This window comes from Anguilla rostrata, chromosome 13, assembly GCF_018555375.3.
Source record: "Anguilla rostrata isolate EN2019 chromosome 13, ASM1855537v3, whole genome shotgun sequence".
Classification (NCBI taxonomy): Eukaryota; Metazoa; Chordata; class Actinopteri; order Anguilliformes; family Anguillidae; genus Anguilla; species Anguilla rostrata.
Window position 1 is genome coordinate 39,003,627 of NC_057945.1, and position 15,287 is coordinate 39,018,913.

Consider the following 15,287-nt stretch of genomic DNA (forward strand, 5'->3'; position numbering starts at 1 on the left):
GCTGGAGTAAATGGGGGCAGAAGCATGCAGAATGCTGAGGAGGCAGGTGAAGGAAATCAGCTGGCAACGAGGCCTGCCTACGCTGCAAGGGAAAACAAAGATTGTGAAAGGAAAAGACAAGATACACCAGGCTAACAAAAAACATTAAAACGAGATCTGACAATTTCCTTACACACTTTATTCTAACATAGCTATTGTAGAAACACTCAGACACTAAACTGTTACTTCATTGAGAACTTCTTTAACTCTTCAGTAGTGGTTTGTTTTCTCTATAAAACTGGAATATCTGATGACAGGAAACACGGCAGTATGTTAGAATGGGATTCCAATGTGTTAGATTGTGCTATAATGCTAATATGTTAGAAAGGGAATTGAACTGATACAGGCATTTTAATTTCACTCACATCTCATGTAGAATTATATAATTAGCCTTTTAGCACAAGCGAGAACTAATATTCCTCAAAAAAATAAACACACACATTTGCTCATCAATTAAATTGATTTAATCAACAATTTAACTTTGACTCACAAGGAATTGCTAATGTTGGAAGTTTTTTTTTGCAAATTCATTTTGTCAATTCAGTTTCAGAGATTCCCAAACTTGACAGTGTGCTTGTGAAGAAAAATAAATTCTTGGTAACTCTTGATTTTATTAGTCAAGGTTAAGGACAAATGTTGATTAACTCCCAGCCAGTGTTTTAAAATGGTGCTGATAATGAACAGTAAGCAGAATGGCTTATTGATGGTAATATGAGCACACAGTTAGACTGTATGTAGATTACTATCAGAATAATCCTGTTCCTTGGTCTAATCTTCAATGGATTTGCTTTTGGTGCTGAAGTCCTTGCTCTCGGTGCTCTGCGATACCCCCTGTTGCCAGCAGAGGTCACACTTCCTCCAGGCCCGCAGGTACGCACTGCGGATCTTCGGCACCTTGAAGGCGTACACGACCGGATTGACGGCGGAGTTGGCGTGCGTGAGAAGGATCCCGATGTAGATGGCGACCAGAGGGACGTCGCCACCGAAGATCGTCACACAGTTCATGATGCTCAGCGGCAACCAGCCGACCGCGAAGAGGACCAGGACCAGCAGCAGGGACTTGGCCAGCTTCCGCTCTTTGGCGTAGTACGCGTGTGATTCGGTGACCCGGGCCTGGCTCCTCTGCAGCCGCTTGGAGATGGAGCGGAAGACATGGACGTAGAGGGCACACATCACCAGCAGGGGGAGCAGTGTGCACCCAAAGAACTGGAAGTAAACTAGGTAAGTCATGGGGATGACGGACACGAGCCTGCAGACGCTGGTGGTGGAGTTCCCCATCTTGGCCAGGGTCTGGCGGTTGTACCAGCCGAACATGGGCGTGAAACTGAACGCGAAGGCGAGCAGCCAGCACACTCCGACCACGGCCCAGCAGCGCCTCTGCGTGAAGCTGCGCTTGTATCTGCAAAAACACAGCGGAACCTGACTCCACACGTTCTCTCGCTCCTGGCCTACGGAAAGTCTTCTTTTGAAAGAGTAGGTTTTTTGTAATTATATTTTTCTTTTAAAAATTCCAAGTCAGTGTTCAAGATTCTAGAACACCATTGCTTTCAGTTACAAGTAGTGATTGTGACATCAGCTTCAGAATGTTCCGTAATGAACATTCTAATCACACATCAGTGACCTCACACTTTAAAGGGCCAAGGATCGGGTGTGCAGCTAAGGTGGGCCTGGCTGGTGCCCGTGAGCCACGGGACTCACCTGAGGGGCATCTGCACGCACAGGTGGCGATCCACCGCGATGACCAGCAGCATGAGGATGGAGGCCTGCACCAGCAGGACCGTCACGCAGCTGAGGAACAGGCAGCTGTCGAAGGAGGTGCTGACCCGGCCGTCCACCAGCACGGCCACGGGGATCGCCACGGCGCCCACCAGGAAGTCCGCAGCCGCCAGCGATGCCATGAAGCAGAAGGTGGGCTTCCGCAGGGAGCCACTGGCCTGCACTGCCCAGATGGCCAGCAGGTTGCCCAGGCAACACATCACGGCGATCAGCAGCTCCAGTGCTGCGTACACTGCACCCGCCACACTGTCCATGGTGAGGGAGGAGTTGCTGCTCATTCTTCTGTAGCTGGGGAGGAAGTGAGTCTGCACATCAGCTGCTGCTCGGAGCCAGTGTGGCTTTGCGGAAGCTCCACAGAACTGTGGGCTAGACGTCTTTGATCGCAATGCATCCGTACGCTGTCTGAATTTCCGTTCATCAATTATGAGGCATCATAGAAATAATGTTGTGGGGTAAGGTATTCATATTTAGAACTGAATTCCAGATAATATACTTTCATTTTACTTTATAGAAGCAATATATTCAGTTTCAGAGTTCAGTATTAAATATGGCCACAATGAAAATTTTCAAAACATTTCTGTTATCCTTGGTTAAATCTTTTGAAAAGTACTTATACTTCAGTCTGTGATGAATTATGCTGTTAATGTTTAGGTCAACGACATGAAATACATGGTACAAGCTAATAACAGCTTAGGCCACAACAGAGTGAACTGCAGGTGAATTAAAAATATATGCATGACCTTAATTGTTGCTATTTGGAAAAAGTACTTTCAATAGATTTGTTTGATCGGTTCAGTTAGTTTTTATTATTGCTGTAATGTTTTTTATTTGAGTATGTGTGGGAAGACACTGAAGCAGAATGTATACCATTTAATGCTTTTAGTCTTTAATGAAGGAAATAACACAAGCTAGAGGAAGTAAAAGCATCAACATACTAAAATAAGTGCAGTAACACCAGTGTTTCCCATACATTGACTTTATCCTGGCAGCCCACCCAAATAGATCGGTCCCACGCAAAAAGATATTTTTGCATTTGGTCATTTATTTGCGTAAGCAGCGCCCTCTAGTGTGTATTGTGTGTTTCATTGTGTACAGCCGGTACAAGGAGCGCACGCACAATTGCGCACATTTGCGCACGGACCTGGATTTACTGCCGTTTTTCATTAATTTCACTCGTCCGTTCGCTGAGTGGCACGTGCACCTAAGAGCTGGTGTCGCCGTGGATTCGGGACGAGGAGTTACTCGTGTGCCGTTCCCTCCTTAATGAATTTCCAGTGAATTACAAACACCACCACCCGCCCACTCAAATACACACAATCAGGGGTGTAGCACAAAATTCTGGGCCCTATACATACGCTGTCTCTGTGGGCCCCCTTCCTCTCTTGATCCATGTCTCTCACGCATCATTCCAGGCTTTTCGAGGGCCCTCCCCCCATTCGGGCCCTGGTTAGTCAGTCCCACTTTCGCCCCCACTACGATGCCCCTGCACACAATTAAGTAGCTTATAAGTGGTATACTTGGTGTTTTCCAACAGATACTTGTATTTACTGAAAGTAAAAAAAATGACAAAAAACCTTTGGTATGCTGAATTTGTATATACTTGACAGAAAAGGTAGACAATGTAATAATTTTGCTGGCTTTGAAAAGTGCATTGAAAGTAAAATGGAAGTTTTCTTTCAGTTTTAAAATAATGAACTGCAAGCACACCTAAAGCTTTTAGGATTTTATGTTAAGAAGTAATTCATAAATGATATACTTAAAGTATAGCTTCAGAAAATATTTTAAGTATACTTAAAATGTTCCAATTTAGGAAACAGAAGTATATAAGTGTTTACTTTAAAAACATAAACATATTGTCGGACAAGCAAGGATTAATTAAAAATATGTTTATTTTCTGAATCCAGCAGTTCCAACAGTCAGTGCTCTTGTTAAAATGTTCAACACTCTGAATACTGAACACTAGCGCTATTGCGTGCTAGAACCCCTCACTTAACCTACATATAAAATATACTTTATGTGATTTAATTGAAGAATTATTGTTGAAAATGAGAATTATCAATTAAATCGCCAAATTAATTGGTGGGTCAGTCTACAGTGAACTGGTGGAGTCACCCAACAAGTCAAAACAAGTTCTATATTAGGGTATTAAGATTAAATATTTGAATTCTATATGAAGCAGTCAATTAGATGAATTAATTTAAATCATACATTCTTTATTGAATGCAGGCTCACTACATCTAAATTAGAAAACATAAGACATTTTACAAAACATTAATTTGGAAATACCAGAAAAGAGAGGGAGTGGTGGCCAGACCTTTCCAAAGTGTTGACCTCTTCCTGTTTAAGCACCACGAAATGAACAGAAACCAGCTAAAAACACAAGGAACTAACACCAAAATAAAAATAGAAGAACTCTTCTTCTTCTTTAAGGCTCTGAAACCAACTGCAACACAACACAACTTTCTCCTGTGGCCATCTTAAATACCTTACCCAGCATGGCTTGAGGATGTTTGCCCTGATTGGGTGATGCCGAGTTAAGGTGTAGAAGAGAAGGAAAGGGGGGTAAGACTCATTTATAACAAGGACTGGCCTACATAAAAGCTGACCATGTACTTATTATCAAAAGATTCCTGAATGAACTCTCTTTCTAACAAGATCAAACATGAATATGTAAGGAGGTAATTCAGTCCAGCTCTTGAATACCCATAAAAAGCGTGGATGTTTATCTCTGCTTCTACAACAGGATAATGTTCAGAGGCAGATAATTGTCAAAGCCATCCAGGTGTAACCTCCGCCTTCAGTGAAAATATGTTCTATATAACAAAATCAAATCGTACTACGTTGTGGTCCGCTTAAAACTGAAACTGGCTCTCAAAATGGAGATTTCAGCTATTCGGCCTCCACACCATTATCTGTATAGACATTAAGATTTTCACTCACTCACTTTAATGTCACAAATTGCATTCAAACTTAAAGGGAAATGTTGGAGTCATTTATGTGATAATAAAATAATGAACCATGTTAGTGAGACCGATAGGCCGTTTAATCATTTAGGTGGAAATGGAACCAGACCCAAGGGCTCATTAGAAAGCACCTGCGTCAAAAACCTGATAAACCAAGACACCAAGAGAAATATAGTTTTCAACCTTACCTATTAGATTCTAAAGTTGCATCATTTAATTGAGATTTACCTCTTTGACTTCGTTCGTAATTCAAAAAAATTTGATTTTATTTTAATCTTTTGATCTATGTTAATAGGCCTATTTCCATATATTTTCAAATACCATAACATAACATAATATAATGACGAGAACAGGCTGTTCTGTCTGATGCTGATGTCACAGCCTTGCAGACGGGCCTTGCCTACGGACTAGACAGTATCTAACACTGTATCAAGCCCAGTCTTGAAAATCCCCAGAGTTTCTGCCTATACTACGTGACCTGGAAGGTTATTCCACACATTGAATTCTTCCTAATGTCTTCCTAACATTTTATGGAATATTGAATTAATTGTTGGCCCTTTACTAAAGCACTCTAACTTTAGGAAAGTACACTGAAACTGCAGTGGGTTTTTAAGGAAGTCATGCTTTGCACTTTGTGTGTGGTACATTTCTTGCATGACCTGTGTTGTATTTAGTGGTTCACTGGTTTCCTGACTATCTTTATGTATAATTCTCTTGATATAAGCTACACTTTTATTGTACTGACTTGTACATATAGAAATTACAAGTTTGTCTTTTTAGCTCATTGGGCCTGCAACACAAGACACACTAAAGAAACATTCATTCATTCGTTCATAGTCGCACCGTCAGAAATCATCTCTTGTGAAGGTTATGATAAAATCTTGCATCCTTGCCATACTCCAACACTTGAAACTACATGCTGAGAAGCGCTAATGTGTGTTTTTACTTTTCAGAAGTGGCCACCACCGGTTCTCCTGTACAGCCTCCTTGCAACAAACAGCTGAAGACATACTGTGTGTATGGATATGAACTAAAATCGGGTCATATTTATGCGGCAGTGTAATATAATGGGTAACGAGTTGGTCCTGTATCCTGAAGGTCTTAGGTACAATTCCCAGGTAGGACACTGACGTTGTAACCTTGAGCAAGGAACTTAGCTTGCAATGCATATCAATGTAAAAACGTTGTGTAGGTCGCTCTGGATAAGAGCATCTGCTAAATGCCTGTAATTTCTGCTCAAAGCAGTGTTGGAGAACCTTTAGTTTATTTATTTGACGATTCACTGTAAAAGAAAAATTACATGGTTGCAAACACCAATGTACATGCACAATTAAAAGTGTATCAAGGATAACAACAAAAAAAAAGTCACAAGACTTATTTCCATTGTGGTCCTTGCTGTAGCTAAGTAAGAGCTGTCAGAAACTGGTTCGTACGATCCGATTCCCCAGAGCCATGGTTGGCACACTGTGTTGTAGGAGGTGCTGCCAGCTTAACCACGCCACTGAGGATACCATGTTGACCTCTGACCTCCTAAAATTCCCAATCTCTCCTCTGATCCAACCCTTGTAAAGTAAATTGGTAATATCAACCAAAGTAATTGATAGGTCAGTCTACAGTAAACTAGTAGAATCACCCAGCAAGCCAAAACAAGCTCTATATCAGGTTTTAAGATTAAATATTTGAATTTTATACGAAGCGTCTGCCGGTCACCTACAGGACTGGAGTTAAACCTGCAGACACTGTGGCCCTCCAGGACTGGAGTTAAACCTGCAGATGCTGCAGCCCTCCAGGACTGGAGTTAAACCTGTAGACGCTGGGGCCCTCCAGGACTGGAGTTAAACCTGCAGATGCTGCAGCCCTCCAGGACTGGAGTTAAACCTGCAGACACTGCGGCCCTCCGGGACAGGAGTTAAACCTGTAGACGCTGGGGCCCTCCAGGACCGAAATATCTGATGACTGGAAACAAGGCAGTATGTCAGAATGGGATACCAATGTGTTAGATTGTGCTAATAGTATTATATAATTAGCCTTTTAGCACAAGCTAGAACTAATATTCCTAAAAAAAAAAGCAATAAAGAAATAGACATTTGCTCATCAATTACATGGATTCAATCAACAATTTAACTTTGACTCACAAGGAATTGCTAATGTTGGAAGTTTTTTTTTGTCAAGTCAGTTTCAGAGATTCCCAAACTCGACAGTGTGCTTGTGAAGAAAAATAAATTCTTGGTAACTCTTGATTTTGTTAGTCAAGGTTAAGGACAAATGTTGATTGAATCCCAGCCAGCGTTTCAGAATTATGCTGATAATTAACAGTAAGCAGAATGGTTTATTGATGGTAATATGAGCACACAGTAAGGCTGTGTGTAGATTACTTTCAGAATAATCTCGTTCCTTGGTCAGGTCTTCTATGGATTTGGTTCTGGTGCTGAAGTCCTTGCTCTCGGTGCTTTGCGATACCCCCTGCTGCCGGCAGGGGGCACACTTCCTCCAGGCCCGCAGGTACGCACTGCGGATCTTCGGCACCTTGAAGGCGTACACGACCGGATTGACGGCAGAGTTGGCGTGCGTGAGGAGGATCCCGATGTAGATGGCGACCAGAGGGACGTCGCCGCCGAAGATCGTCACGCAGTTCATGATGCTCAGCGGCAACCAGCCGACGGCGAAGAGGACCAGGACCAGCAGCAGGGACTTGGCCAGCTTCCGCTCTTTGGCGTAGTACGCGTGTGATTCGGCACCCGGGGCCTGGCTCCTCTGCAGTCGCTTGGAGATGGAGCGGAAGACGTGGACGTAGAGGGCACACATCACCAGCAGGGGGAGCAGCGTGCACCCGAAGAAGTGGAAGTAGACCAGGTAAGTCATGGGCATGACGGACACGAACGTGCAGACGATGGTGGTGGAGTTCTCCATCACCATCTTGGCCAGAGTCTGGTGGTTGTACCAGCCGAACATGGGCGTGAAACTGAACGCGAAGGCGAGCAGCCAGCACGCTCCGACCACGGCCCAGCAGCGCCTCTGCGTGAAGCTGCGCTTGTATCTGCAAAACACAGCAGAACCTGAGTCCACACGTTCTCTCGCTCCTGGCCTACGGAAAGTCAGCGGTGCCAAAAAGCCTTAAAAACACCTTACGTTGCATCACGGTTGTTCCTGACCTGTTGACAAGGTAACAACTTGCTAAGTCAACAGGGGCAGAAGACTGCACATCTTCAGATGAATAGAACCAATACATCAAATTTTAATGGGTCAAAAATGTACTTTTTCGACATGTCTTTTTTTTATGTGTTAAAATGATTAAGATGTATGGAAAGCATTGACTTGCCCATTTTTGCCATGTGAACAGATCAAAAATAATAGCCATTATGAGACGTATTTTTTAAGACAATTTGGCACTGTTGGCTTTTCGTACTGGACTGGCCTGCTTGTCATGGATGCTCGATATTCATATGCACAAACAGCTTTGGAGAAGATTACCCTCATACTGAACGGTGCCAATAACCATTTTCATCAAGGAGATCATTACACTTAAAATTGAAAGGTTAATCCAATTGAGATTAAGATCTCTTTTCCAAAACAGAACTGGCCAAGAAGGGCAGCAGCACATACACTATATGATCAAAAGTGTCTGGACACCCTTTGGTCAGGGGCTGTTTTTCATGGTTTGGGCTAGGCCAAAGTAGAGGCAAATTTTAATGCAATTACATTCTATATGATTCAGTGTTTTCAACATTGTGGCAACAGTTTGGTGCACACAGCGAGGTCCATATGGAAATGGTTTTGTCAGGAGCAGTGTGGAAGAACTTGACTGGCCTGCACAGAGCCCTACCTCAACCCCATCCGACACAATTGGGATCATTTGGAAAGCCAACTGGAAGCCACGCCTAATCACCCAATCAGTGCCCAACCAAACCAATGCTCTTCTGTCTAAATGGAAGCAAATCCCTGCAGCAATGCTCCAACATCTAGTACAAAGCCTTCCCAGAAGAGTGGAAGTTGTTATCGCAGCAAGGGGTGGAACAACTTTATATTAATGCCCATAATTTTGGATGAGATGTTGGATGTTAGGTGGCCACATACATTTGGCCATGTAGTGTCTTTTCAGACACAATAAATTAATACAGTAAAACTCAGATCCAGACAACAGTCATGCTAAAAATGCTATGGAACAAAAGTGCAAAGGAGAAATACAATCGAATTAATGAATTAAATCAGTGACAGTTATCAAATAGACTGATACCATGGTAAGAATTGCTAGGTACGAAGTTTAAGTTCCTTTTGCAGGCTATTCCAGGTATAGAGGGCATAGTCCGAGCTTTAGGAACAAACACAACTAGTCATGATGGATGCTGACATGTTGTGGTGTGGTGTGATTGTACCAAGCGAACCGCCCCCACCCCCGCCCTGCTTGACGGAATTTAACAGCACCCCCACCCCCCCCACTCGAACACATTTGCTTAGGGCCACCAAAATCCCAGGGCCGGCCCTGCCCACATTGCTTAAATAAATATACAGCCGTATAAATGGACTGTATGCAGAGAGTGTAAATTATGTAAGCGGATTTGGGTAAGAGCATCGGCTAAATTCAACTGTGTAAAACAAAGGAATATTGCAGATAATACTGACATGGACATCTAGAACACCATTGCTTTCAATTACCAGTAGTGATTGTGACATCAGCATCAGAATGTTCCGTTAAGAAAATTCTAATCACAATCTAATCTTCAATGACCTCACACCACACAAGGGCCAAGGAATATGGTGTGCAGCTGAGGTGAGGCTGGCACCCACCTGAGGGGCATCTGCACGCGCAGGTGGCGATCCACCGCGATGACCAGCAGCATGAGGATGGAGGCCTGCACCAGCAGGACCGTCACGCAGCTGAGGAACAGGCAGCTGTTGAAGGAGGTGCTGACCCGGCCGTCCACCAGCACGGCCGCGGGGATCGCCACGGCGCCCACCAGGAAGTCCGCCGCCGCCAGCGATGCCATGAAGCAGAAGGTGGGCTTCCGCAGGGAGCCACTGGCCCGCACCGCCCAGATGGCCAGCAGGTTGCCCAGGCAACACGTCAAGGCGATCAGCAGCTCCAGTGCTGTGTACACCACACCCGCAACACTGTCCATGGTGGGGGAAGAAGTTGCTTATTCTTCTGTAGCTGCGGAAGAAGGAAGTGAGTCTGCACATCAGCTGCTGCTCAGAGCCAGTGTGGCTTTGCGGAAGCTCCACAGAACTGTGGGCTAGACGTCTTTGATCGCAATGCATCCGTACGCTGTCTGAATTTCCGTTCATCTAATATAAGTCATCATAGAAATAATGTTGTGAGGTAAGGTATTCATATTTAGAACTGAATTCCAGATAATATACTTTCATTTTACTTTATAGAAGCAATATATTCAGTTTCAGAGTTCAGTATTAAATATGGCCACAATGAAAATTTTCAAAACATTTTTGTTATCCTTCGTTAAATCTTTTGAAAAGTACTTATACTTCAGTCTGTGATGAATTATGCTGTTAATGTTTAGGTCAACGACATGAAATACATGGTACAAGCTAATAACAGCTTAGGCCACAACAGAGTGAACTGCAGGTGAATTAAAAATATATGCATGACCTTAATTGTTGCTATTTGGAAAAAGTACTTTCAATTGATTTGTTTGGTCGGTTCAGTTGGTGAACGCCGTGGATTCGGGACGAGGCGTTACTCGTGTGCCGTACCCTCTTTAATGAATTTCCAGTGAATTACAAAAATAAAACGTTCAGTGCAAACACCACCACCCGCCCACTCAAATACACACAATCAGGGGTGTAGCACAAAATTCTGGGCCCTATACATAAGCTGTCTCTGTGGGCCCCCTTCCTCTCTTGATCCATGTCTCTCACGCATCATTCCAGGCTTTTCGAGGGCCCTCCCCCCATTCGGGCCCTGGTTAGTCAGTCCCACTTTTCCCCCCTCTACGATGCCCCTGCACACAATTAAGTAGCTTATAAGTGGTATACTTGGTGTTTTCCAACCGATACTTGTATTAACTGAAAGTGAACAAAATAACAAAAAACTTTTGGTATGCTGAATTAGCATGTACTTGACAGAAAAGGTAGACAATGTAATACTTTTGCTGGCTTTGAAAAGTGCATTGAGAGTAAAATGGAAGTTTTCTTTCAGTTTTAAAATAATGAACTGCAAGCACACCTAAAGCTTTTAGGATTTTATGTTAAGAAGTAATTCATAAATGATATACTTAAAGTATAGCTTCAGAAAATATTATACTTAGTATACTATAAGTATACTTAAAATGTTCCAATTTAGGAAACATAAGTATATATTATAAGTGTTTACTTTAAAAACATAAACATATTGTCGGACAAGCAAGGATTAATTAAAAATATGTTTATTTTCTGAATCCAGCAGTTCCAACTGTCAATGCTCTTGTTAAAATGTCCAGCACTCTGAATATTGAACACTAGCGCTATTGCGTGCTAGAACCCCTAACTTAACCTACATATAAAATATACTTTATGTGATTTAATTGAAAAATTATTGTTGAAAATGAGAATTATCAATTAAATCACCAAATTAATTGATGGGTCAGTCTACAGTGAACTGGGGCAGTCACCCAACAAGTCAAAACAAGCTCTATATTAGGGTATTAAGATTAAATATTTGAATTCTATATGAAGCAGTCAATTAGATGAATTAATTTAAATCATACATTTTTTATTGAATGCAGGCTCACTACTTCTAAATTAGAAAACATAAGACATTTTACAAAACATTAATTTGGAAATACCAGAAATGAGAAGGAGAGGTGGCCAGACCTTGCCAAAGTGTTGACCTCTTCCCGTTTAAGCACCACAAAATGAACAGAAACCAGCTAAAAACACAAGGAACTACTACCAAAATAAAATAGAAGAACTCTTCTTCTTCTTTAAGGCTCTGAAACCAACTGCAACACAACACAACTTTCTCCTGTGGCCATCTTAAATACCTTACCCAGCATGGCTTGAGGATGTTTGCCCTGATTGGGTGATGCCGAGTTAAGGTGTAGAAGAGAAGGGAAGGGGGGTAAGACTCATTTATAACAAGGACTGGCCTACTTAAAAGCTGACCATGTACTTATTATCAAAAGATTCCTGAATTAATTTTCTTTCTAACAAGATCAAACATGAATATGTAAGGAGGTAATTCAGTCCAGCTCTTGAATACCCATAAAAAGCATGGATGTTTATCTCTGCTTCTACAACAGGATGATGTTCAGAGGCAGATAATTGTCAAAGCCATCCAGGTGTAACCTCCGCCTTCAGTGAAAATATGTTCTATATATCAAAATCAAATCGTACCACGTTGTGGTCCGCTTGAAACTGAAACTGGCTCTAAAAATGGAGATTTCCACACCATTATCTGTATAGACATTGTTACGTGCCAGGTTTGTTTTTTTTCTGTCGGACTCATTATTCCGTGAGGTCTGTTACGGGTCACTCCGCCATTGGTGAAGAAGAAGGAAGAGTGCGCCGTTTCCCCCCCAATCCTCTTCTGCGGACCTGCCTGGCGGCCAATGAGGAACAGACCCACACCTATAAAAACCTAACATAGTCTGTTACACCTCGGTGTGTCTTGGATTTGAATGTTCGTTCACTTCTGTATACTCGTGTGACTTAGTGCTATTTTTTGACTTGTGTAAACGATCAAATTTCTGAAAAGACTTTGAGTTTGGATTTGCGTCTTTGGTTTGGTTGCTGGTTTTGTATATATATATTGGGAGTGGGATTTAAGTAGGTGTTTGTTTTCTTCACTGTCACTGTTAGTTTCACTTGTGTATATATAGATACGGCGTGTACCACCCTTGTATGTTTTTGTTCAGTTTAGAATAGTTAGAGTAGTTAGTTAGGTTCGGAAGATTTTCGGGTTTCAGTTAGTTAGTTTCTTTTATTTCTAGAATTGTTAATAGCTTATATTTCTGTTTGTTATCTTCTTTTGTTTGGTACCGCCCAGTGTTTCCCCTCCCGTTTGTTCACTGTATAGATAATTGTGTAAATAAACTTTAATCTTTAATAATCAGTCATTTTGTTACTCCCCTGTACCCCTAGACCACAACGGGGACGTAACAACATTAAGACTCATTCGGAACACTTTAATGTCACAGATTGCATTCAAACTTAAAGGGAAATGTTGGAGTCATTTATGTGATAATAAAATAATGAACCATGTTAGTGAGACCGATAGGCCGTTTAATCATTTAGGTGGAAATGGAACCAGACCCAAGGGCTCATTAGAAAGCACCTGCGTCAAAAACCTGATAAACCAAGACACCAAGAGAAATATAGTTTTCAACCTTACCTATTAGGTTCTAAAGTTGCATCATTTAATTGAGATTTACCTCTTTGATTTCATTTGTAATTCAAAAAAATTTGATTTTATTTTAATCTTTTGATCTATGTTAATAGGCCTATTTTCATATATTTTCAAATACCATAACATAATATAATGACGAGAACAGGCTGTTCTGTCTGATGCTGATGTCACAGCCTTGCAGACTGGCCTTGCCTACGGACTAGACAGTATCTAACACTGTATCAAGCCCAGTCTTGAAAATCCCCAGAGTTTCTGCCTATACTACGTGACCTGGCAGGTTATTCCACACATTGACTACTCTCTGTGTGAAAAAATTCTTGCGAATGTCTTCCTAACATTTTCTGGAATATTTAATTAATTGTCAGCCCTTTACTAAAGCACTTTAGGACAGTTCACTGAAACTGCGATGGGTTTTTAAGGAAGTCGTGTCTGCACTTTGTGTGTGGTACATTTCTTGCATGACCTGTGGCATATTTAGTGGTACACTGGTTTCCTGACTATCTTTATGTATAATTCTCTTGATGAAAGCTACACTTTTATTGTATTGCCTTGTACATATATAAATGACAAGTTTGTCTTTTTAGCTCATTGGGCCTGCAACACAAGACACACTAAAGACACATTCATTCCTTCGTTCATAGTCGCACCGTCAGAAATCATCTCTTGTGAAGGTTATGATAAAATCTTGCATCCTTGCCATACTCCAACACTTGAAACTACATGCTGAGAAGCACTAATGTGTGTTTTTACTTTTCAGAAGCGGCCACCACCGGTTCTCCTGTACAGCCTTCTGGTTGCAAACAGCTGAAGGCATACTGTGTAGGTGGATATGAACTGATATCGGGTCGTATTTATGCGGCAGTGTAGTATAGTGGGTAAGGAGTTGGTCTTCTTTCCTGAACGTCATGGGTTCAATTCCCAGGTAGGACACTGACGTTGTACCCCTGAGCAAGGAACTTAACCTGCAATTCATATAAATGTAAAAAAAAAAAGTTGTGTAGGTCGCTCTGGATAAGAGCATCTGCTAAATGCCTGTAATTTCTGCTGAAAGCAGTGTTGGATAACCAGTAGTTTAGTTTATTTCTTTGACGATTCACTGTAAAAGGAAAATTACATGGTTGCAAACACCACGTACATGCACAATTAGAAGAGCATCGAGGATAACGCAAAAAGAGTCACAAGACTTATTTGCATTGTGGTCCTTGCTGTAGCTAAGTAAGAGCTGTCAGAAACTGGTTTGTACGATCCGATTCCCCAGAGCCGGTTGGCACACTGTGTTGTAGGAGGTGCTGCCAGCTTAACCACGCCACTGAGGATACCATGTTGACCTCTGACCTCCTAAAATTCCCAATCTCTCCTCTGAACCAACCCTTGTGAAGTACATTGCTTGCATTCGGGCCCTGTCTTGTTCCCCCTGGCTATAACTATAACAGAAATGAGTTTTTCAGTTGATCTTCTCTGTTACATTAAAGTAAGCATAATTGCAATATTAAGCATTGCATTGACTTATGTAACAAATGCTTAGCAGAAAGAAAGACCACTGATCTAATATAAAGCCTCCAAAATAATTTATACTGTAATTCAGATTAAATGAAAACCACAGACGTCATACAAACTAGTACCAAAGTCAGTGCTTGTTCATGATATAAAATAGATCCATGTGTATTTATATGGACTGTGTTTATTTAATGCAAAAACTCTTATCCAGAGTAACACTCAGTGCATATTATGAGACCTGATGAACAGATACGTCATTGTATGCAACAATGCAATCATATTATTAGTCATTAATATAACATACTGTCATGCAAAAGTGTTGTGGTGAAAGGTACAACCGACAACAGGCCAAAGTGTTGTACTTCCAGAGGAAATGTAAACTCTGCTTATAAAGCAGATCTTCGAGCTTTATAACCCTCAGATTTACAATTACTGGCTGCTCCTTCTTTTTGTGACATTAGCTTTCTCCTCTCTGAAAATGAATTGTCATTTAAAAAAAAAAAAAAAACTAGCAGTCACGTTCTGGCTACTATCGCTCACTGCGTACAACAACGATCATCAGAACTGCAGAAGGACCCGAACGGCAAAAAGAAAATTCAGGAAGTATTTAAATGCGCAAATGTTTTCCTCACAAATACTCAGTATTTTTAGGTTTAGATTTTTGATTTCTT

The 15,287-nt window shown here is 41.7% G+C and overlaps 3 protein-coding genes across 6 annotated transcripts in view; all 3 read right to left on the reverse strand.

The window, feature by feature from the left end:
* Positions 1-480: 480 nt before the first annotated feature.
* LOC135238047 (adenosine receptor A3-like) lies at positions 481-2,173 on the reverse strand. Its single transcript, XM_064305680.1, has 2 exons — positions 1,738-2,173; positions 481-1,438 (listed from the first exon to the last, which is right to left on the reverse strand). The coding sequence occupies exons 1-2, from the start codon at positions 2,091-2,093 to the stop codon at positions 808-810; spliced, it is 987 nt and encodes a 328-aa protein (XP_064161750.1). The 5' UTR covers positions 2,094-2,173; the 3' UTR covers positions 481-807.
* Positions 2,174-3,688: 1,515 nt separating this feature from the next.
* On the reverse strand, positions 3,689-9,923 carry LOC135238046 (adenosine receptor A3-like). 2 transcript variants are annotated; one of them, XM_064305679.1, is made up of 3 exons: positions 9,564-9,923; positions 7,154-7,815; positions 3,689-6,734 (listed from the first exon to the last, which is right to left on the reverse strand). In XM_064305679.1, the coding sequence occupies exons 1-3, from the start codon at positions 9,893-9,895 to the stop codon at positions 6,688-6,690; spliced, it is 1,041 nt and encodes a 346-aa protein (XP_064161749.1). In that variant the 5' UTR covers positions 9,896-9,923; the 3' UTR covers positions 3,689-6,687. The 2 variants fall into 2 exon arrangements, with proteins under 2 accessions (XP_064161749.1, XP_064161748.1); XM_064305678.1 differs by lacking the exon at positions 3,689-6,734 and having other exon boundaries at positions 6,773-7,815.
* Positions 9,924-14,187: 4,264 nt separating this feature from the next.
* Positions 14,188-15,287, reverse strand: part of LOC135238289 (transcription factor PU.1-like) — a 6,539-nt gene continuing 5,439 nt past the window's right edge. For all 3 annotated transcript variants that reach the window (XM_064306068.1, XM_064306066.1, XM_064306067.1), the window contains exon 6: positions 14,188-15,287. This exon is cut by the window's right edge and continues 389 nt beyond it. The gene's annotated coding sequence lies outside the window, so the exon portion shown is untranslated.